General features: G+C 39.5%; 1 protein-coding gene across 4 annotated transcripts; it reads right to left on the bottom strand.

Moving 5' to 3' along the window:
• Positions 1-158: 158 nt before the first annotated feature.
• On the bottom strand, positions 159-22,483 carry CHKA (choline kinase alpha). 4 transcript variants are annotated; one of them, XM_064425087.1, is made up of 12 exons: positions 22,086-22,453; positions 18,714-18,825; positions 11,809-11,862; positions 7,982-8,095; positions 7,234-7,367; positions 6,871-6,975; positions 6,446-6,504; positions 4,320-4,407; positions 3,313-3,421; positions 2,736-2,842; positions 2,321-2,402; positions 159-1,553 (listed from the first exon to the last, which is right to left on the bottom strand). In XM_064425087.1, exons 1-12 carry the CDS (start codon positions 22,394-22,396, stop codon positions 1,494-1,496), a joined length of 1,335 nt encoding a protein of 444 aa, XP_064281157.1. In that variant the 5' UTR covers positions 22,397-22,453; the 3' UTR covers positions 159-1,493. The 4 variants fall into 4 exon arrangements, with proteins under 4 accessions (XP_064281157.1, XP_064281160.1, XP_064281158.1 ...); XM_064425090.1 differs by lacking the exon at positions 22,086-22,453 and adding an exon at positions 21,706-21,854; XM_064425088.1 differs by lacking the exon at positions 11,809-11,862 and having other exon boundaries at positions 22,086-22,483.
• Between the last annotated feature and the right edge of the window lie 94 nt (positions 22,484-22,577).

Below are 22,577 nucleotides of genomic sequence, written 5' to 3'. Positions count from 1 at the left end.
AATTCTACAATAAATGCTGAAGACACATATAAGTAGAAGATATCCCAGAGCAATAAACCTGTATCTCAGTCTGCCTTTGCAAGGACTCAGATTAAGGCCAGAAATGGCATCTATTTTATCCTGCAGCTGTAACAGAGACACAAGAATATCAACAACAGTGGTTTTAAGTGCTTTATATTTATTATAAAGTATTAATAACAATGTATGGAAAATGATTCTCTGTACAAGAGAGTAACATGACAGCTTTTACAAGTTCTGCTATACAGTACATGAAATGCTGCACATTTTTTCAGCCGCTTCAAACAGTATTTGCTATACAAGTCAAAAAGGGTAAACTTAGAAGTTTGTTTATAATACAGTGTGTTAGAAAGCACAAACAAATAACATTCAAAATAAACAAGCTCCCAAAAATCAAAAGAAGTCTTTAGATGGCATGTACACAGATTATACTCAAGTTTCAATATACATGTTATTGTTCCCCACAAGATGCTCAACTTTACTGGATTCTTGGAACATGATGAGAATTGAAGGTGCAAGAAAAGCACCTCTCAAGCCACGTAAGAACTGGATGGGCAGAACAGCAATTTCCTGAAATGCTCTCCACAGGCTTTGGCTCTATTTATTACAGCCATATACTGTGGCAACACAAGAGAGATGGGCCTCAATTACCAGTACTGTCAATGCCAATCCAGTTATCTGGGGAGCTGCTAGAGCAATTCAAGGCACTCTTCCCAGTGCTGCCAGCCCACAGAACCCCCTGTGCAGGACACAGCATTTTAAGAGAACCAGGCTGGGCTAAAGCATGTTCTTGAATGACATGGAACAAACAGTTCAAAACAAACTCCTTCAGAATGTCCAGTTCAAAGCTCATTCGTACTTCACTTCCCAGGCACACCAGCCTAAGAGAAACATTCATGTGTGTGTCACCCACACTTTAAAGCACACTGCTTCCATGTGTTTAGTTGTTTCTGGTTAAAGTGGTGTAAGGTATCAGCAGCTTTGAAGATAGTGTTCTTGGGGCATGGTGAACCTAAACTCACAGTAAGTTTTTAAGCCTACTTCACAGCTTAGCAGTTGTCTCCTTCGCTTTTCCTTAAGAGGCAGTGTCTACAAATCAGCTTTTACAGCTGTTCCACTTACAACACAAACCAGAATGCCAACATCCCCCAAAAATGTACCCACAGCAGGTTTACTCTGATGCATGTGGTATTGACACCTAATTTTAAGCTTCTCCCATAATACAAAATAGCTCCTAGATTGAAAAGATTTAAAGATATTGCATGGTCATATTTTACTTTTGCCTCCCAATCTCATTCCAACTATTAATGGAACTGTAAACAAGTAATTTTTATAGTCCTCAGTACTGTACACCTGCATTCCCAGGAACTGGAATTCAGTGACACCTTCATTAGAGATACAGTAGCCTAAGCACAGTGAAAGTTCTGTTCAGCTGCCCTCTTCATACAGTAACCAACAGGCCACTCCTCCCACATTCACACCTTCAGCTTCCTCTTCTGATCAAAGTAGGCATCAAATCTGGATAATGCATATTCCTGGAGAAATAAGGGACAGTCAGTATTCAATACAGTAAACAGCTGTTTTCTTTTTTGGGATGGGGAAACAATGAGGTATTAACTGTGTTACTTTCCTAATCCATCATCTCAATGCACTAATTAGCTCTATTCAGAAGGATAATCTCTCCAGAGGTGTTCTGGCTTCTTAAAATTTCCTCCAGTTTTGTTCCAACTCTAACACAATTAGCTGCTGCCAAAATGTCGGAAAAAACAGGTACTAAAAAGGCCAGGACTTGACTGAAAAGGCTGGCTCCTGCAACACTTCCAGTAAGATATTCCATGTACCTGCCAGTCCTATCACTTCACAGTACACTGAGCACAGACCAAGAGCTGGACTGATCAGGTTCTCAAGTGCGAGCTGCTACCTGGCACAGATATTGCTGCACACTGAACATCACCATGGGACAACACGTGCACTTTAAGTTTGCACTTAGTTTGAAATTCTCACTGCATGTTGGCCTCTCTCTTGCCTGGGATGTCTTATTGCAGAATAATGCTGCAATGTAGCCAGACACAAGGCTTTACACTCTCTACGTAACCATGGGAACAATTTCAGAAGTTTTTATGATCTTAGATGTTGTTTACATTCTTAAGGAAAGAGCACTAACTAGTAAGGAAAGGATTTTTAAAGCTTTACACCACTTAGAAGATACTAGTTTTGTGAGAGGCCATTCCATTGCATTTTCAATAATGCACCACAGGTACATTCATTTTCAGTTGTGTAAAACTACAATTATAAAACTCACCAGGTACCCAAACTCAATGGATGAGATCTTTGCTTGTATAATAGACCACAGACCCCAGAAGAAGTGTGATGCAAGGGCAAACCTGAAATTACAAGGCTATGTTATTGAAGTAAATACCCAGCTAAGTCACAACACCTTAATTCCATGTCCTCTTAGAACAGTATTCCCTAGTTTGGGGATGTCCATACCTTTTTTTCAACTATGATACTCCAAAAATAATGCCCCATTGAGTAGTATTCTGTTTACTCCACTATTAGTGTATATCACATATCTAATGTTACAGTGGACAGATCATTCTTTATCACATGCAAACACCTTTCAACCTCTCTTGGCTCAAGTTCCTCACCAGTGAGATATGCACAAGTATAGGTACCACAGTGCAAGTCTGAAGATACAGTTGTACAAGGCAAGTTACCTGTTAACTTCTACCAACACTTCTTCTTCTAGTTCAGACTTCTCTTCATCGCTCAGATTTTCGAAGCCATCATGGAATGCAGACAGGTAATTGGAGAGGAAATGAAGCTGGAAGGCAAGTAAACAACTGAGTTATATAATTTCATCTCAAGATATATTTGTTTCTTTCAGGCCTAGGCAGACCTTCTAATAAGTTGGCATTTATTTTTTTCCAGCCATCAACAGAGTTGGAGTTAGCTTTAAGATTAATGGTGCTTTTAACAATTGCTTGAAAGTCTGGTTTAAGAAAAGTTATAATATTAGGACAGACAGCATATTGCTACTGTCAACTAATTTCATAGTTGGAGTCTACCATTACTGGACTTTTTGTGGCAGATGGCTACACCACACATAGTAAATATTCTAAATAGCTATTAAGTTACTATGATTTTTAAAGCAAAGTTAGTCAGGATTAGATTAAGTATTGCTCTTGAAGTCATGGAGGAAATCTCTTGGGACACAGTACGTCTAAAAAAGAATGGAAAAAGCATTAAGATATGAAGACTGGACACTGGCATTTAACTGTCCTTTGTGTCTACCTGCTGTTTCTTCGAAGGATATTTAAGAAAACTGGCTTTGAAGAATGGGTACTTCTCATATGAGTAATCATACATCCATTCACAGAAGTGATTTCCAATGTCAAATCCTCTGAAAAAGAAATAAAGACAAAGTAGCTCAATATTTGCAAATTGGCAGTCTGGGTTTTTTTAAGCAATCCCAAAATCAAGTTTAAAAGCACTGGGCTACTCAGAATTTACTGCAGTTTTGCTGGAGGTAGAGAATTGATAACCAGCAAACAACTTTTTTCAAGTTATTATAAAACAGTAAAGAGGGGCAGTTAAGAATGAAAACTACCAGCTACATGAAAATATTAGACTTTGCTACCAAACTTTATACCAATGGAGACAGTAAAAATACTTGAGTATCAGTGTGAAGTCAGACATATCTAATATTGGCATTCTTGCAGGCAAAGAGATCATATTTAAAGTTTTTAACATATTGCACTTTTACATTATTGGAATTCACGGTTTTATTATGTTCCAGCTATGGTGGTGTTTAATCCCAGTTACTTTAGATACTTAGATCATCCCTAAAAACACTTGACTAGATAGCTGAGGGAAGAAAAACAAGCATGTTGCATAATCATGTAGTGAAAAACTTGTATTCTCATCTGCATAGATCAAAAAGTCATTAGAAAGGACAGAAAAAACCAAAAACAAAGCTGCCTTACATACATATGCACACAAAATCTACCCTTTTCCTCAGCTTCCCACTAGAAAGAAGTTTTGACATGCAAGCAAGAAGCCATTTGTGCATAACAAACACTCTAGTCTGAACAATCAAGAAGCCACAAGAACTTTGCCTCTGCTGTGTGCCTAAACTCAACAGCATCAGAACTGTTTTGATTAGTTATATTTGCTAACCACCACTATCAAACCACACAATTGACTAAAATGGACAAACAATCAGTAATGCAGCACTTGGCCTCCCTGCAGCATGCAGAAAGGAACACACTCCCATGCTGAAGAGAAAATAAAGTCTTTACCGGTAATTATAGCTGCTGTATTCAAAGTCAATGAGCATCAGCTTTTGGTTTTCTGAACTCTCTTTGCCTTCCAGAAGTAAGATATTACCTGAAAATTAAGATAATACTGCATATTTAATAATGCAGAAAAATCAGGAAAAGGCAATACTGTGTATCTCAAGGAACATTGTTCAGCTAATCCTAGTTATCCCTTATATCTGCACTGAGAAGTTATAGGTGTGCTGGTTTTGGCAGGAGTAGTTAGCTTTCTTCATAGTACCTGGCACAGGGCTATGTTTGGATTTGTGGTGTTGATAACACAGGGATTTTTTGTTGTTGCTGAGTGCTTCTGTAGAGTCAAGGTCTTTTGTGCTTCACGGCCCAGCCCAAAAAGGGACCAGCATGCAGGCAGAGTTGTGAGGAGATACAGCTGACCAAAGAAATATTCCATACTATTTGCTCACTATGTAGAGTGGGAAGAAGGAAGAAGAAGGGATGTTTGGAGTGATGGTGTTTGTCTTCCCCTGTTGTGTGTGATGGGGCCCTGCTCTCCTGGGGGTGGCTGAACACCTGCCTGCCTGTGGGCAGCAGTGAATTAATTCCTTTGTTTACTTTGCTTGTGTGAGCAGCTTTTGCTTTCCCTAATTAACTGCCTTTATCTCAGCCTGTGAGTTCTCACTTTTACCCCTCCAATTCTCTTCCCAATCTCACTGGGAAGACCAAGTGGCTCTGTGGGGCTGAGCTGCCAGCTGGGTTTAGTTAAAGCCAAGTTGCACTGCTGTTCACCAGCTCTCTGGAAGTTGAGATAGCTTTACCTTGTAAAGCTGAAAGCAAGAAAGTTTTTTCTGCACAGGGAGAGGCAGATTTGTTCTCTCAAGGATCCTCTTTCCCCACTTTAGTTGGCTCAGGTAGTCCTGTCAGCCTTAGTAGTCCTTGCTGCCTTGTTTCTTTGCACAGCTTGAGATCTATAAATTTCACAGCATCTCTCATGTCAGCATAGCAGTACCACTGATCATACAACACTTGGGACAGAAATTGCTTCTCAGCAGCCTGAAAGTCAGTCTGATCACTCCACTGTTCTAATACATGGCACAACCAGTACCTATACAGAAAGTTTAGGCAATTGCTTATGTGTCTTTCAAGTCACACAGTCACTATAATTCATCTAAAAGACATCAAGTCTGCCTCTGCCAAGTAGCAGTTAGTAAATAACTGTAGAGCAATGTCATGTTCTGCAGTAGTGTGACTCTGCAGGTACATCTGTTCTCCATGCCACACTCTTGCACCAACAGAAAAAGCAGCTCAGTATTTCTCACACATCCCTCAAACCCCTCAGAGTTTTAGGCTTCCCAGCTTGCCTCAGCCCTATTATGCTCTGACTCCTGCAGTAGTGCACCTTGCCACATCAGCAAGGAGACCTCAAACTCCACCACTACTGACAGGTTAGTGGCCTTGTCCCCTTGTGTTGCCCATCCTTGTGCCTACCCTCCCGGGCAGTTCCTCTGCCATAGCTGACAAAGCTGGGACCAGTGACAACAGAACAGCCCTGCACACAGTGCCACTAGAGCAGCCTTCCAGCTCAGCCCAGCTTACCCACTGTTCAGGTGACACAGCATACCCAACACACCTTCAGCCTTGCTTCCTCCTCATCTTTTTCAGTAACTGGCTCAGGAAAAATGTTATTCCTTCCATGACTCCCAGACAACACTAAAAAAAAGGTGGATAACCTTTTCCTAATGTTTCTTACCACTACAAATTAAAACCAGCCATATCAAACTGCCCTACTCTCCACTTTCACCACTCACTGCACTCCTTAGCCATCTTTCTTTTAGAATGACTCCAGTATATCCTACTCTGATCATGTATATGGCAGCAAAGCCAGGTATGGGCTAAACAGAAAACACAAGGCTCCCATCATCAACTGCTCTGTACTAACAGAGCATGAGTACATTCTTGGCTTAACCCAGTCACGACACCAGAGCTCTCTGAAAAAGCCTGAAGGGCTGCAGAAGCCCATACTTTGCTTTGGTACTGTAGCACACCAGTCAGAGCAGTACCTCCACAACGTGGCTACCTCTCAGAGAGCAAACAAGTCACCAGAAAAGGCTCAAGTACATCACTGAGCAACACAAATATTAGCAGCTTACCCTCTTGACAATCATTGTGGCAAAATACAACTGGTGAAGAAGTAGCTTCAAGCATAGCTCTAGAAAAAAAGCAACAGAGCATCTTTTAAGTAACAAATCACTAAGATAATTTCCACTTCCAGGTAATTTTGTTGTAAGAATTAGAAACACTATTCCCTCCCAGCAACAGCCTATTTTCTTAATTAGGACAAAACATCAGCACAATAAAGTTTGACTTCATGATCAGTAAGTCAGATCAGCTATTTCATCATAGAATTTTGTATTTGTATGAGACTCACGTTGGTCACAGAACCAAAAAGAATCCCCAGCTTGCAAAGTAAGATGAAAATAAAGTGTTATACTGTATAACATATCTGAACAAGTATACAAAAATCCATCCAGAAACTGTGGAGATTAGAAGATAGTGGTAGACAAAATAAGCCTACCTTAGATTTTTCATTTCCTGGGGGAGATTGTAACTGAGAAGTTTGTTCAGTTTTCTGGTTTGGGATTCTCTGGTGAATTTAATTCTCAGCACTTGATTTAGATACCTGGTAAGAAAAGAGACAATAATAAAGGATTTGTAACAATGAGTATATTATTCTTCCTATACTATTTAAATTAAAATCAAGCAAGTTTGAAAGAGTTACTGTAGAAAACATTGCTGTTCTTCAAGGTAACTGAAGTCCTTCATGTGATAGTTTCTGGGTACAGTGAAAGCTTGTGTTCTCAGGCATTCAGGAAGAATGATCTGCTTATCAAAATTACAGTGGGTCACCTTTTTTCTCATGAAGTATTGCATAACTTACTTTTCCATTGTTCCAAAAAGCCACTTAGGTTCCTTATTGAATGGCATTTTCATGCCATGAAACCTGGCCATCTTCTCAGCTATTTCAGCAGATATGTCAGGTAAGCTAAGTTCTTCAGTGCTCAGTTTCCTGCTCTGTAATAAAATACAGTATTCTTACAATACAGGTAATTGATGAGTTACAGAATTGTGACTAGTTATAAAGCATTAGCTCCATGCAGTATAGTGTGAAATTCTAGCATAGTACTCAAGCAATACTCTTTTGCTCACAGATGAGCTTACAAAGTTGCTGCCTTTGCAAAGTTGTTAGCCAGCCCTACTAACAACTTAATCAATTCACTTCTAGATTCAAGACCTGGGGAGTATCACATCTCACACTAAGAATATCTTCAAAGCAGATCAAGTATAAATATTTAAGAACATCAAAAGCGTCTGCTCTTGTTGCTGTTAAAGGGAAGTGTTACTCTACAGCTTCCCCATGCTATGTTTGGTACCTAATAGGCTTTTTATCTTCATTTATTAGCCTCTGCTAGAGTTGAAGAGTTTTTAGATATCTCCCCCTGGCAAAAGCTACAGTGGGGCTCTCCAACACCCACTCTAACTGTATCAAATTACAGACAGCAATTACTACAGGCAGCCAAGTATTCCATTCCCACATCCCTGCTTTCTGGGCAGTCCAGAGACCTTCTAGACATGATCAACTAAAACAGCTTCCAGCAGCCCACTAACTAATTATGAGCAGGACTTACGGGAATGAATTCCTCCAGTCGCCCTTGTGGGAAGATTCCATAGAGCTTAGGGCCGAGCGCTCTCTCTGCAAGAATGGCAAACATAACACTTTCCAGAACCATGGCTTCTGCTCCCTACCAAAGAAATGAAAGCATGAGTTGGTGCTTGCACAGAAATTAACGTGGGTGTGCGCAACAGCTAAGCTGTTACCAAGTGAGACATTTTAAGGCTGACTTTGAAAAGACTCAACATTCTGCTAATCAAAGTTTCTTGATTAATAACTTCTAGTCAGCATGGGAGCAATACAAAATACAAGTATTTTGCTTTCAAGTTTAAAGCTGGGGAAGAAAATCCGTGTTACTTAACTTTGGTGGGCCAGGTCAAAGGAAAACTGCAAAAACCAAAACACCCTCTTCTCTCTAACCTGAGCGAACGCTGCAAATTCATGTCCTGGAGGAGCTCATCCCACTGAACCACAACACAGGAACTACAAATATTATCCTATATCAACTATATTAGTACTCTTCAGAACACTACCTCTCAAAAGAACATTTTAGCTACACAAGTGAACAAACTGAACAACACTTTTCATTTAGAAGAACAACTTAGAATGTGCTTAATCAAAGGAAATCCTAAGCTTGTTGTTGTTTTGTTTTTTGTTGTTTCTTTTTTTTTTTAAGTGAGGAAGTAATTTAAGCTCCTGCTAAGGAGTGTGTGTGAATGAATGTTCTTCCCTTTGTACCACCAAACATACTTCAAGTTTCAGTAACTTGTCTCTAAAGTTTTTATACAGCAATAGGCTTGGTTCATAACAACAACAAGCAGATAACTTTTCTATTGACTTTTAAATTCATATTAAAATATGAAATATTTAGTCTCAAAAACACAGTTAAAAATCACTGAAGTGTAGCTTTCTGGAGGGGCAAGATTATCTGTAAGCACAGAGGTCACATTATAAATATCTACTTCTAGAAATTATGTTCACCAGAATCCAGCTCTGCTCAAATCCTAAAGATCTGCCAAGCCTCTGCCTACTTTTGAGCAGCTCATCTCAAAGTCAGATCCACTTAAACGTATGAGAATGAAGAGCACAACATTAAGAAACCTCTAAGGTATTTCTGACCACAGATCCTTTTGCACTATTGCAGTCATCACAGTATCAGACACTATATAACTCTATACAAGTTCCACTCTTGAGTACACTCCAGGCAGCACCGTTGATAAATTAGTTTTATTATTGTCCCACACATTCTTCTGAGATCTTCAATAAACTCTAGTGTTTCATATTGAAGTGTAGTAAAGACTCATGTAACTGTGTTCTGCAGCACTGAGACTTTAAGACAATTTGCATATGAATATATTGCATCTCCACAATTTTTTCATCCCAGTTCCTCAAAGCACCAAATACTTTACCCACTAACACATCAAAAATATGTTTTTAATTATTTCACATGCCCTCACCATCACAGGTCTGAACTCTTCCATTCAGTTCTGAAACCTAATGCCAAGCACCAAGAAGGAAATTAGTTACAAGCTACTGAATGTCTATTCTATTATTAACCAACACTGACTTCGACTGCACCTGGTACAACACCAGGTGTTTTTAAGTCTGTTCCCATTAAGGTATCAGTTCCTTACTTCCATATCTAACTGAAAAGCAACTCACTATTCTTGGATAACAGGAAGTACAAAAAAACCCGTTATTCATTAAAACATCTCTTCATGCGTCAGAAGTGACAAGCACAACTTTCCTCTACTGAAACCCAGTGGTTGTTTGAATGCCACTCCAATAAGAGTTTTGCAACAATACCATCCATGTAATCTCACAGAGGTAACAAAGGTTTCTCCTTCATAATACCCAAGGGACCTTTTACCAAGTCTCCATTCCATACACTACTGTCAAACACAGGAGAGGTGTGGAAATAAACTACTAAAGGACATGAAAGAAATTCTATAGCATACTTCATATGGACACTGAACAAATCTAGGTATCTGGACTCTTCAGATTAATGTTCACCTGATAACTTCAAAGGATCAAGCATTGTAGCCAATGACATTATGTACCTCAATGCATTTAAACACTTTGCAAAATACTTACGCTACCAAGACAACATTTTAAGATCTAAAGCTCTCAATTTTGACCAGTTTCAGAGATTCATCCACAAGCACTTGTATTTAGATTTCAAGAGAAGATGGGACCACTCATATTTTTAAATGAATACTTAGCAATCAATGTTTTATTTCAAACCTAGCAATTATACACATTTTTACAAGACTTTCCCAGGAGGCAACTCCCATACAGGCAAGGAGAGATCAGAAGCCTTTATACACTTCAGTTGGAACTGAAGCTTCTGCTTTTTTCCTGCTTTAACAAAAATTTCATTGTAAAATATATAAAGCAGTCATATATTAAGAAAAACTACTGCAAATTACAGCAAAACTAAAGTAAAACAATTTCCTGTTAAAAGCCCTTATGAGCTGACAGAAGACTATCCAATGTCTAGACACAATTGTCACACACCAGGCAGCTCAGAAGCTACAATGACTTTGTTAGTGAACCCAGAGAATTTTATTCTCTCTAAAGAATATAATCTCCTTTTGCAACCTAGACATAAGAAAATTAACAAATCCATCCTGACAGTAATTCTTGAAAACATGGATTCAACAGTGAAATTTCAGCACTATGAGATTAATAGCAGAAAACCTATCAGAAGAGAACCAGGATTTTCAAGCAACAAATACCACAAATGAAGTTCTGAAGTTTAAAACCTTGTTTCCTGTACTTCAAAACTTCTATGAACTTCTGTCACCAGGGTGGGGCTTGTTTGGACTTTTGGGGACTTTTTATAACTTTAACTCTTTTTTTACATGATTGTGAGGAGAAATCAAGTCACCTCAATTTTTCATCTTTGAAAAAAACTGAGGTACCAAACCAGTACATTTTTCAGTTCAATTTTGGTTCAACTGATTGAAGCTGTTCCAGTAAGCTAAACAAAGTTCAACAAAACTTCAAAAGCAGTCATTCAGCAACAAAAAAATTTAAAACCAGTTTCAACTCACTAGGAAAAAGAAAACCAAAACCAAACAAATGCTTGAAAACATTTCAAATAGCATTCCCAGAAGGCAAAAAATACAAGGGGAGAAAAGCAGCACTTATCAGTTGAGTAAAATGTACTTTTCCCTAGTCACTGCCAAAATCATTATGAGCTGAAACCAGTACATAACAACCAAGGCATCTGGCTAGCATGCTGCAATGTTATCCCTTACTGAAAAGTTACTGCCAGGGTAGAAATCTAAATCACCAAATCCTGCTCAGATGACTTTAGGAAAAGATACAATCAGCTAAACATTATGCTGCAGAAGAAATTATTCCAAATGCAAGAACTTGAAAGTTTGCAGAGCAGAGATGATCCAAGCACAGTGCTAATCAAGAACTCCTCATGTTCAAGAGCAAGTTCTCTCCAGCTCCATGTACTTTTCTCAGATGAGTTAAGTATTAAAAAATTAGGAATTAGGTAAAGCAGAGAACTGATGTTCATCTACTTAAGAAGAGTCTAATACTAGAAATAGCAGTACTGATACCAATATTTAAAAGGATAAGAAACCATTTAGGTTTAGGGTAGAACTGGGGATGCTTCATAATGTGGGATGCTTGAATCTTTCCAAACTATGTCCAGACACTCACATAATGTTGCTTCTGTGAGCAAATAAATTTCTTTTATTCATTACTTTTTACATTTTCTAGACACAGTCCAGGTGGAATAACTACGGGTTTAAAACAAGCAGGATCACCACATTTCCCTATAATCTACAAAATTCTGTGAAATAAGCAAATTTAATTACTCACTTGCAAGTCATTTTCCTTCTGAGACTGTACAGACTCCCCCTTATTACACGACCTCTATGAATGAGAAAAAGCAAACACAATGAGAAGATGAAATTTCAAGTTATTAACCTGCAACCACCAGAACAAAGGGAGTAGAAGTACCAGCTACAGTTAACTAAAAGTCTCAACACTGTCTCAGATCTGTGACAGCTACAGCACTAGTATCCATCTGACCTCTGACCACCACACTTTCAACAATTCCAAAATCTTTCAAAAGGATGTGCCACTGCGACCAAGCCACTCACATAAACACCTGATTTTCACTTATTTTTATTGTTTCCCAGTCTTTCAAACAAGATTTCAATACACCGTAAGCTCAGAGGAATGTTTTTAATTAAAAGAAAATGAAGTCCCTCTGCATGACATCTGGGATGAGATTCTTCCAGCCAAAGCACTTGAGACGCATTACAGAGATTACATAAAAGCCTTACAAGGACTATTGGAAGAGTCATGTTAAGAAGGTTGCAAAGCACTTTTGCTTATTACCTTATTTTCCAAATGTCTCGTGGCTAGAATTTTCTTATTTAGAATGTGCTGTCTTGGCTATATAGCCAGTGTACCACTGGCTGTGCAAATCCAAGATTGTTCTTAGAAATAATTGCCCACGTAAGCTAAAGGTGTCTCAGTAGGAGCCACAGTATACTAGCAAAACTTTAACAAGTTCCATGCACAACATATTGTGCTAGGATTGTTAAGAGTCATTATAAAGCAGTTTCAGAATATTAAACCATACCCTCAGCAACTGAACCCTCAATGGCACATGCTTTTAATAGAACTGCACATTTAAAAATACAAGATGTATTAAAAACCTTGTCCTTTAAAGGGCTTGAAGGTAAGGAGAAGAGAAAGCAAATATCTGCTTAGAATTAGTGACAGTTTGTGGCTGCTATTTATGTTTCAATTCCACCATTGACTGTTTAAACCAGACTAGCTTTAGAGGCCCATAAAGGCAGCCTGCATCTCCACCTTCTGAACACAAACATTGCAATCACAGAACCATGTGCATACCTTCCTGTTCCAAAGCTCTAACATGTCCAAAACAAGGGTGGAAATATGAACTTAATGGAATACAGTTAAGCAACACCAGCTGCCTTAAGTACAGTACAACAAGCTCTGCAGTTACAGTATTTCAGAAGCTATAGAAGAAGGATAGTTAACAACAATCGATGGTCTTTCAGCAAGTACTTCACATAACACTACTATATAAGTTTAAAACAAAACAATATGGAAACTACTATTATTTTATATTACTTTCAAGGAAATTAATAAAGTCCAAACATATTCACTACAGCTAAATGTGTAACTACTCAATAACATTAAAATAATTTACAGAGGGCTTCTCTGAACAAGCATGGTCTACATCAATACCACTCAGATTTTTCTTGAACAGACAGAAAGTTACTCACCATTCAGGAGTCTTTCCTGATAAATGGTGCTCTCAGAATGGTTCAGTTCAATCAGAAGGTAAGCACATTAGACTTTTCCCTAAAACCTGAACTGGCATCTGCTTTCCAGAGGTCATACTGTAAAAAGAGCTAGCCAGTTCCAAAAGTCCACCTCAACTTGGTGTTGGAGACAGCCTAATGGCATCTACTGTGCCATTAGAAAGGGACAGTTAGGGCTTTACTGCAGTCATCACAAGACTTCTGCAACATCCCATCCCTCTTTTCTGTTCCCTCAGCAGGAAACATTAGTTTCCAGAAGAAAATGAATACAAATTTGTAAGGAACTTGCAAATATGAATGGGAGCTTGGAGAGGATCAGTCTTCACAAGCGGCCATGTACTCAGCCTAGGATTAGGAAATTCTTCACTATACATGGGCAAGGAGAACACAGTTTGCAGGATGCAATATTATGTACCAGAAGTTTAAGAATTTAACAGATTAAAGTAGTATAATTTGATTATTTCCTGATTCCACACTCACCTCTGAGAGCAGTGGTTCAAAATAAGGCATCTCATAATTTGATCAGCCTATTTAGCTCACTTGTTCTTGGCGAAATCAATCAATTTCACTTTTTCCATAACTCTTAATAGCCCACTCCAACTAAAGTCCAATTCTGGGAGCTATTTACATCAACAGAAATTAGGCGATTTTAATTACCTGAAAAAGAGAATCACTGAGTAACTGCTAGAGCTTTTTAATTGCTCTCTCTACATGGAAACTAACTAGAAAAGGACATGTGTTCTACAGCTTCAAGACTTCTTCAAATATTTGTTCAGAGCTTTTTTTTATTGTGGGAAGATTTATTCTCAAAGCCCCGAGAAAGTTCACTACAGTTTAAGTATGGGAGAAGAACTATATTCAATAGAAGTTGTTTAGAATCTAATTTGTGATCATGTAAATGGAATGGGAAACAGTACACATTGATCTTTGCTCAGATGAGCAGACAGTGTTTATATATCTGGCAATTTGATACAGAAAATTGAGTTCAACATTTTCTTCCTAATGACCCCAATTTATTTCTTCTGTAGCTGAAAGATCAAGTCTCTTATCAAGAAACCCAAATGATGCTTGACCAGAAAATTCTGTACAGAGAAGGAACTTTTATCTTTTTCATACATAACTTTGAGCTCTGCTCAAAAACTTAAATAAAATATAACTCAATTTTTCTGAGCTCGCTCAGCTTTAGTTTTCAATACTTCAAAATACTGCAATACTTTGAATTAGAGAAATCCCTAGAATAAATAAATTCGATAAATCCCTGCAACTCAAATCTTAAATCACAACATTACAATGAATTGCCTCAGAGGTTAGAGGTGATCTGAGCAGGAGAAGCTTTTCTAGAAGCTGTCAGCGGACTTTAGTGTATGGAACAAAACCAGTTTTAGACCATTTCTGCTTCTAAGGATCTGCCATTGATCACTTTTCCCTGTCAGACCTGAAGGAACTGATCCTAATTTGCTGAAGTCCTAAAAATCCAGCATGTGAAGAATTCCCAATTCAAGCTCTACAAAAGCCACAACTCCAATCCTCCACATTTCAAGTTACCGTTCTGTTATGAGGGAGCAGAGAAAAGGAAGGGACAGTTTTTTGATATTCTGTTATTGCTGTAAACATTCAGATGCACAGACAGTAGCTGGTGCTACTTAAGGCTTACTTTTAAACAATGAAATCCAGTACTAAAGAAAATGAAAGCTGTAGAGAATGCTCCACTTCAGAGATCTCATACTATACCGTGAATCGTGTCTGTCACCTGGAAACCAGAGTGCTCTAGGCACGATCGCATGGGCAAGCCTGCAGCAGAGAACACATGCATATACAACTAAAGTGGTACATTACCCCCAGAACACCCTTAATGCCACCCAACACAAATATATCCCCGTAAGAGGTGCTTGGTTTCTTTCAAGCCGTCTGCCAGTGCCAGGGATTTGTAGTTACTCCATGCTACAAACAGACATGGACACCAACAACCACAGAAGACGTTGATAATTACAGTTACACAGCAGTCTGCATTTTATTTAGTTAGACAAAATAAAAGGCAGCAAGGCAGGTATGGAAAAAGATTTACCACAGAACTGTGGCAACCATTTATACTCATTTTGCATCTGCTCAAATAAAAACTGAGACCAGAAAGGAACATTAGGTATCCTGGTTTGTTTTTTCTCATTTGTATACAAGATTTTGTTTTGCCTGTTGTAAAGGTAACAGAGTCCCAGTGAGTCAGAGTTCAAGGTTCTTTTAACACGTGTAAAAGAATGGGAATCAAGCCGAGTTACCTTTTGATAGGTGAACTTAAATTTCACCTTGATTTGAGCTTATTTTGGGTTGATGCCACCTTATGTTGAAATCCTATTAGCATTTTCAAGATGCTATTTTGAATTTAAATAGAAACACTATAGTGATGTGAATACGAAATCCAATTTTAAAGTCGGGACATTAAATGGCATATTGTTGGATAACCTTTAAGTTTCAGTTGTTTACACGAATACAATCAACAGTTAAAGACATTTTGCCACAAGTTTTACAATGCTCCTCTTTAAATTTAGCAACTAAGCTGGAGCAAGAATAAGTGAAGCAGAGTAAGACATTTCCCTTTTTTCAGTGTAGGACATATCTGCATTGTGCCTCAAACATTGGAGTTTTAATGTGGTTAGTACTTTAACCTGTCACAAGTACAATACTTGTCTTAAAAAAAAAAAGTTCTGCTCAAGGATATACTCAAGAGAAGTCCTTGATTTATAAACATCCATGCCAGTGCGACCATTCATAATAATGGCCGAGCCAGCACAGTTCATCTCCACCCAGCTCCCCCCAAAACAGTCATGCACACAAAAAATTGGCTTAAACATATCAGCTATGACAGAGGAAGGCACAAAGCCTTCCCTGTGTGGCAGCTTTAGCCAGCTGGCATGGTTTATATTGGATGAGTTTCATGTACTGACATTTGTGTCTTCCAAGAGTCATAATAAGCAAACTGGAGCTATTTTCAAACTGCAAAAAAGGTTCCTTTAAAAGGTGGCTCAAAGAATTATGGTGCCAGTATGATTCATTCTTAAGTTAGTAATGAGAGATCATTTTTTCACTTGTATTGAAAATTTTAACTTAAACTTGTCTTCTGTATGTACAATAATTTGGTGCAGGTTGCCATAGATACACAGTACTTACAGTAAAGGGAAAAAGAACTGATATCACTAGTTTGTGCTCCAATTCCGACAGAAGGTAAAATGGACAAGAGTTAAAACATGCTACAAAGGCTCAAACAAACAAGTGGTAACTACTAATACCCAGTGGCAGTTAAAATTAAGTCATTGAGAATTAAGTTGTGATTTTAGCATAAGTTATCAAAACTCAACTTACTTAAGCAGTGTTCCTTAATTCCTACAGAGCTTTTAACTTAAGCAACTTTACTAAAAATGTCAAATTACTCCCACTTAACAGGCTTGTCACAACATTCTGCTTATGCCACCCAGAAACTCAGAAATCCTATGTGAGGTTTTCAAAATACCCAATAAAACAGTTTGCTTATATTTTAACTTGCATTTAAGGTATAGGGGCTGGAAGAGACAAATGTTTGTTGACAAAAATTGTGAACCTCAATGCAATCAAAGTTTTACCTTGGGACTTTCTCTGCTTACTTAACCATTAGTGAACTGCACCAACAAGAGCAGTCATTTCACTGCCACTATGGAAATAAAGGAAGTTAGACATCTCAAAAGATCCTTCAACACCAAGAGCAGAAAGGTTAGAAAGTTATGAACACACTTTCAATTTTCAAACCAAATTAGTTCTGATTTTAGAGCCCAAAAATTTATTTTGATTTCTTCAGTGGATAAGAGCAGAGAACAGGCAAGTTAAAAAATACCCTGAGGGAAGAAGAGGGCAGCCAAATTCTAGAGTCCACTTTATTTTTCCTTTGAAAAATAAGGGAAAGGCCATATTTCTTTACAGCTCTTGGGAAACAAGTTCTACCACTACAACAGTTTTGCAGCCCATGTTCCTACTCAAGCTTTCTACATATTAACTCAGCATTACATTGAAACCAGTAATAATTCTTAAAAATAACCCAAACTTAGCATCAACCCTAGGAATCATTTTGAAAACAAAGTTTCACACCCCTCTTTGTTTCACTCTGCTTTTAGTGAGAGTGAAACTAAAGACTATTTAAGCTTGAATTACTGAACTTCTACACACTTTTCTTGTTGAACTTTCCAACACACATATGGTGCTGTAGCCAAGCAATTCATGCTATTCCAAACCACTGGGATATCTTCCTTATTTCTGGTAAAGTTTGTTACCACGGGAAAGTTAATAATAAAGGAGCACTTCAAAGTCAGTAAAGCAACAGCATCTAATGAGACTTTTAATATTAAGTTTGGTCAAGACAGCAGAAGCAGGAAGAATGGGCTGAAATCTCAGGAACAGAAAATCTTCTGCAGATATTGGATCAGTTGTTCAAAGCATGTGACTGAGTACTGGAAAATATAAAATTAATGGATAAAAAAACCAGACCCTCTAAGTCAAACAAACAATTGCCAACATACAGATGTAATGTTATGAAGATGCAATTTTTCATAAGGTTAACACTTACGTTATGATTGTTTATTTACCATATAATCAAGTATGTAGCAGAGATGGATAAGAGAAGATCTGCTGTACAGTGCTAGAGTAACAGTCTGTCAGCTTTAGAAGACTACAAAATAGTCTTGCTATTAAATGTTACTATTTGAAACAGATTTGCCAACCACTTCACTTAAGGTGTGACAAATTTCAACACTATTTACATTTTACTAACCAAATAAAAGTAACATTAAAAGAGTTCGACAAAACATCTGGTTAAGTTTCTGTGCCAGCTATAAGGCATTTCACACATTCAGGAAAGCATGTTTTGGAATGAGATGACTGTACAGTATTGATGTTCACACTTCATTCTTAGTCTAAAACTATAGATCAAATTTTCTAGCAGCACAAGTACCCATAATATCTAATAAAATGCTTGAGTAGTGTATAAGCTTGACAAAACCTTCAACTAATCTCCAAGATTTGCAAGTGCTATCAAGATTAAAAATAAACAATTTAGTCCCTTGCAATCTAGCTAGTTATGTCAAAGTCCTATATGCTGTACAGAAGCAAATTTTTCTGAAACACCACAGTCCAAACTTAAGACCATAAACAAAACATTAGTGCCCAAACAAACAGCAAATGAGCCTTCAGCTTATTCACGCCAGTCAGGATCTGTGTAGAAAGGAATGTAAGTTCTAGACAATAACAAACCATAAAGAAAACTGCTGTCAGCTTGCAATCTACCCCCCACCACAGAAACATTCCCTAAAAGATAAAGCTGCATACTGCCACCAGTGAAGATCTCCAAACATTAGAGTGAAGCTAGAGAAACCCTCCCACTCCCAAAGCACTGCTTGTACTCACCATCTGCAGGATGGCACCGTAGACACGCAGCAGAACTGTCCGTGGCTCATCTGCAACTGTCTCAATGGTGTCAGGCAGCGAGCACTGGAACAGCATGTTGCTGAGGCCACCTCTGGACACAGAAGCACATTGATCAGCTAACTTTGAACAGCACACCTTTTGTTTCCAACAGATTAGAAGTGCAGTAAGCATCCTTTTGGTGTGATTCATTGGTCTACTCTAACAAGAAAGTTTTCCAACAGTACCAGTAACTCACATGAGGCTTCAATAAAAAAAAAGCAGCTTTGTGCTTCTTAGTGTACAGCTTACCACTCAGAGCTATTGATCCAAATTACAGCTCAAGCTATTAACAAATGGATGTAAAATCCAACAAACAACAATGTAGAGCTAAGTAAATTATTTTCAGTGATGCTGGAGTCTTGTCAGATATACATGCTGCACAAGCAAAACAATGGCAGAAAAAGTTAAAAATCATGCAGCAAATATAAAACTCCAAATTTAAATTAAGAGCTGCTATCACTGGGATTGGCAGCTACAAAATTCAGCTATAAAGATTTAACCTGAATACCTGTGCTACAGCATGGCTGATGGAAGTCTCACTTCTGTTGTCTTTCTTAGGGACATATTTTCAATTTTGAATTTTACAGTTAAAGCAGTTCTTTATTTGAAATAAGCTGCTCATGTATTTGTCAAATCTAAAATCACACTCAGTTTCTCTGATCTAGTATCTATTGAGATTGATAAAGCCGTGGAAAACAAAATAAATGCTGTGACTTTTTCCCGTAAAAATACTGTGGTTAAACAGTAATTATATTAAAAAACCAGCATGTTTGTGTATCATCTGAATGACTGAAGCACAGATTTCCCTAGCTTGTGTCCATCTTGATGAGATGCTAAGTTTCTTGAGGTTCTTGTAGCCCTTAAGGACACCCATCAACCCAACCCACATTTTCTTTAACTTTTGCTTTGCCTTTCTGCAATATTTTCATTATGATTACGTTAATGAATGAAATTTTCAAGTTTTCCTTCTGCAAGTGATTTTGCCTATAACATATAATACCTTGCAGTGACCTTGGATTACAAGAATCCACAGCAGATCCAAAACGTAGTGGCTAAAATGCAGTTCTCAGTCTTAACCTGACATTCCTTGCAATGCTTTTTCAAATATTCTTCTGGGCTCTCTTTCAGCACAGTGGGGAAGCAGAAAAGACTTTCTGGAAAAAAAAGCCTACCAAGGAGGATACAGGGGCTGGCCTACATATCCAAAGTCAACAACTGAGAAGAAAAAAAGAAATCTCAAGAAAACAGGGTAAAACGGCAGCTGCACCACATGCTTAAGAAAGGAGACAGAAAAGAACCAGGTGGCTTGGCAGGCACCCAGAAAACGATGTTTGGAGACAAGATATGAAGTAACTTTGAACCATGAAGGTGAACAGGTTGGAAAAAAAACCCAAGAGACAGATGGAAAGGATATCAAAGAAAGAGCAGAGTCAGCTACTCAAAGACAATCCAAAAACTGGTTAGTTATACTAACTACACTTCTGGCTTTATCTGAACTGTGCTGGACAGATTTTTGTGGAAAAAAGAAAATATTTTCTGCCTTTTCTAAGCCTCTGACAAAAACTTTGGTGAAAATATCAATAATTAAATAGAAGAACTATGCACACTGAAAAATACTTTACAAGAAATACTGGACTAAAGCTCAAGAATCTGTATAGTTACATGACTTAAACAAATGCTCAGCTTGCACAGTGTGTGAAAGCACAGAAATTCTTCTTTTTTTATACCAGACAAGCTAAAGTGGGGTGCTTAGTGATGCTGAACTCCATATAACAGAAGTTTCGCTGTAGTTTAAGTTCACTGTAGCATTTAAGACTTCAAAGGTTACCTGGAAAAGTTATCAAGGAAATCCATACAGGAGCATAATAAAAGGCACTGTTCTTCTGAAAGGTCAGTCGACTCAACAGCTTGTTTAAAGGTCAAAAGGGCACATCTCACTCATACAGATACAGCTACCAGCTACTTAACTGACAGCTGCACAAAAACATGATTTTGCAATGCTAGTGGACACACTGGAGAATGCACAGAATCAGCAAACCAATAAATGCATCTTCCAGAGATGAAAGTGGTGAGAAGACTTGTGCCAAAAAAACCTCAACTACCAATTAGCATGGCTTTATACATTCTTAAGTTTCAGCTCATCTTCTCGTCTGCCAAATGTGGAAACCACCAAGCCATTTTGAAGTGTTGCCTCACAAGAGAGGTTTCCAAGAAATGTAAAGATAACTGTGCTAAAATGTAAGGCTTTAGAAAGTAAGAACCAAAGTCAGCAACACACACTAATACAGATGAAAATTTAATTAAGCAACTCAAACTAGACATATCAGACTAGTCAACTGTTTAGGAATTGTATTGGTTTTGCAAAAATTCTCTCCTTTCATTAACTTCTTATGATCGTGTGAAGTGAAGAGAAACAATCTAAAAAAACAAATACTACCTGTACTGGGTCTCAGTGAGTTGCTAATTTTTTCAATAAGGCTTTTAAAATAAATTTAGAAAATAGCAGGATGTGTTTTAACCACACTTTTACACATCAGAGTTTTGTCAACTGTGTATGTTCCCTTAGGTACCTAGGGTAGATGTGTGCACGATTTGTGTAGGACAAAAGTAGAAAGATAGGGAAAGCAAACTGATAACAGTATCCTTTGAAACTGTCCTCGACTCTATGTTTGATCAGGTAGAACAATCGGTCTGGAAGATGTGAGACAAGCAGTGTGTAAAGGGGAAACTCTGAACTAACATCGGTTTAGCTAGAGCAAAATAAAGATGCTATTTAATTCTGCAAAGAAGGCAAAGATCTCCAACACATTACATCATATGGCTTCCAGAACGTCCCCGATTTACATATTTCTGCTGCCAACGTGCTGAGTCACAAGCACTCGTTACTGTGTGCTGTAAAAGATGACTCACATCGCCGGTACAGCGCCTTTACCTGATGCCTTCCCAGCGCGGAGCAGCCAGGGCCAGCCCCTCGGGGCCCTTTCCCCGGCGGCAGCCCGGTGCAGCGGTTCCACAGCCGGCTCCATCCCTCTCGGGCCGGGCGCGGGCCCTCCCCCGGCGCGGGCCGAGCCGGGGCCGCGGCGATGCAGCAGCAGCCGCCGCCTCCCCGCACCGCCACCCGCCCCGGGCCGGCACCGCCCCCGCGCCCACCAGCCCGCCCCCTAACCCGAATTCGGGAGGGATTTATAAGAATAAAATTAAATTAAGGACGGAGCCCCTCGCCTCCCTCGCCTCCCCCGCCGTGCGGGCTCGGACCCGCGGCGCGCCCCCGTCCCCGCCCCCTGGGTGGGCCACCTCCCCCTCGGCGCTGACCTGATGGGGCTGATGCGCAGCTGCTCCTCCCGCAGCCCCCGCCAGGCCCCCGGCAGGAACTCCTTGCACCACAGATACGCCCGGCGCCGCGTCCGGGGGTCGAGCGGCGGCGACTCCTCCTCGGGCGGCGGAGGCAGCGCCGGGGGCGGGGTCGCGACACCAACGCCTCTGCCCGCCACGGTGGGGTCCTTCCCCTCGGGGTCGGGGTGAGCCAGCGGCGAGGGCGGCTGCCCGGTCGCGGCGGACCCGCGGCCAAGGAGGAGCCCGAGCGGGGACGGGTCGGCGTCGCCGTTGCAGAACTTGGTTTTCATGGCGCGGCGTGGGGGGGGGCGCGGCGGCCGTTGGGGCGGCGGGTGGGGGCGGCAGCTCGCGTGCGTCCCTCCGCCGTCAGCGCCGGCGGCGAGTGAGCCCCGCGCTCGCGCCCGGCCCCCTTTTTATACGGCGTCTCGGCACGCGGGCCCGCTCGCGCCTCACGCTTCACGCCCGTTTGCC

Source organism: Passer domesticus, chromosome 6 (assembly GCF_036417665.1).
Source record: "Passer domesticus isolate bPasDom1 chromosome 6, bPasDom1.hap1, whole genome shotgun sequence".
Classification (NCBI taxonomy): Eukaryota; Metazoa; Chordata; class Aves; order Passeriformes; family Passeridae; genus Passer; species Passer domesticus.
This window is presented reverse-complemented; position numbering and strand designations above follow the sequence as displayed.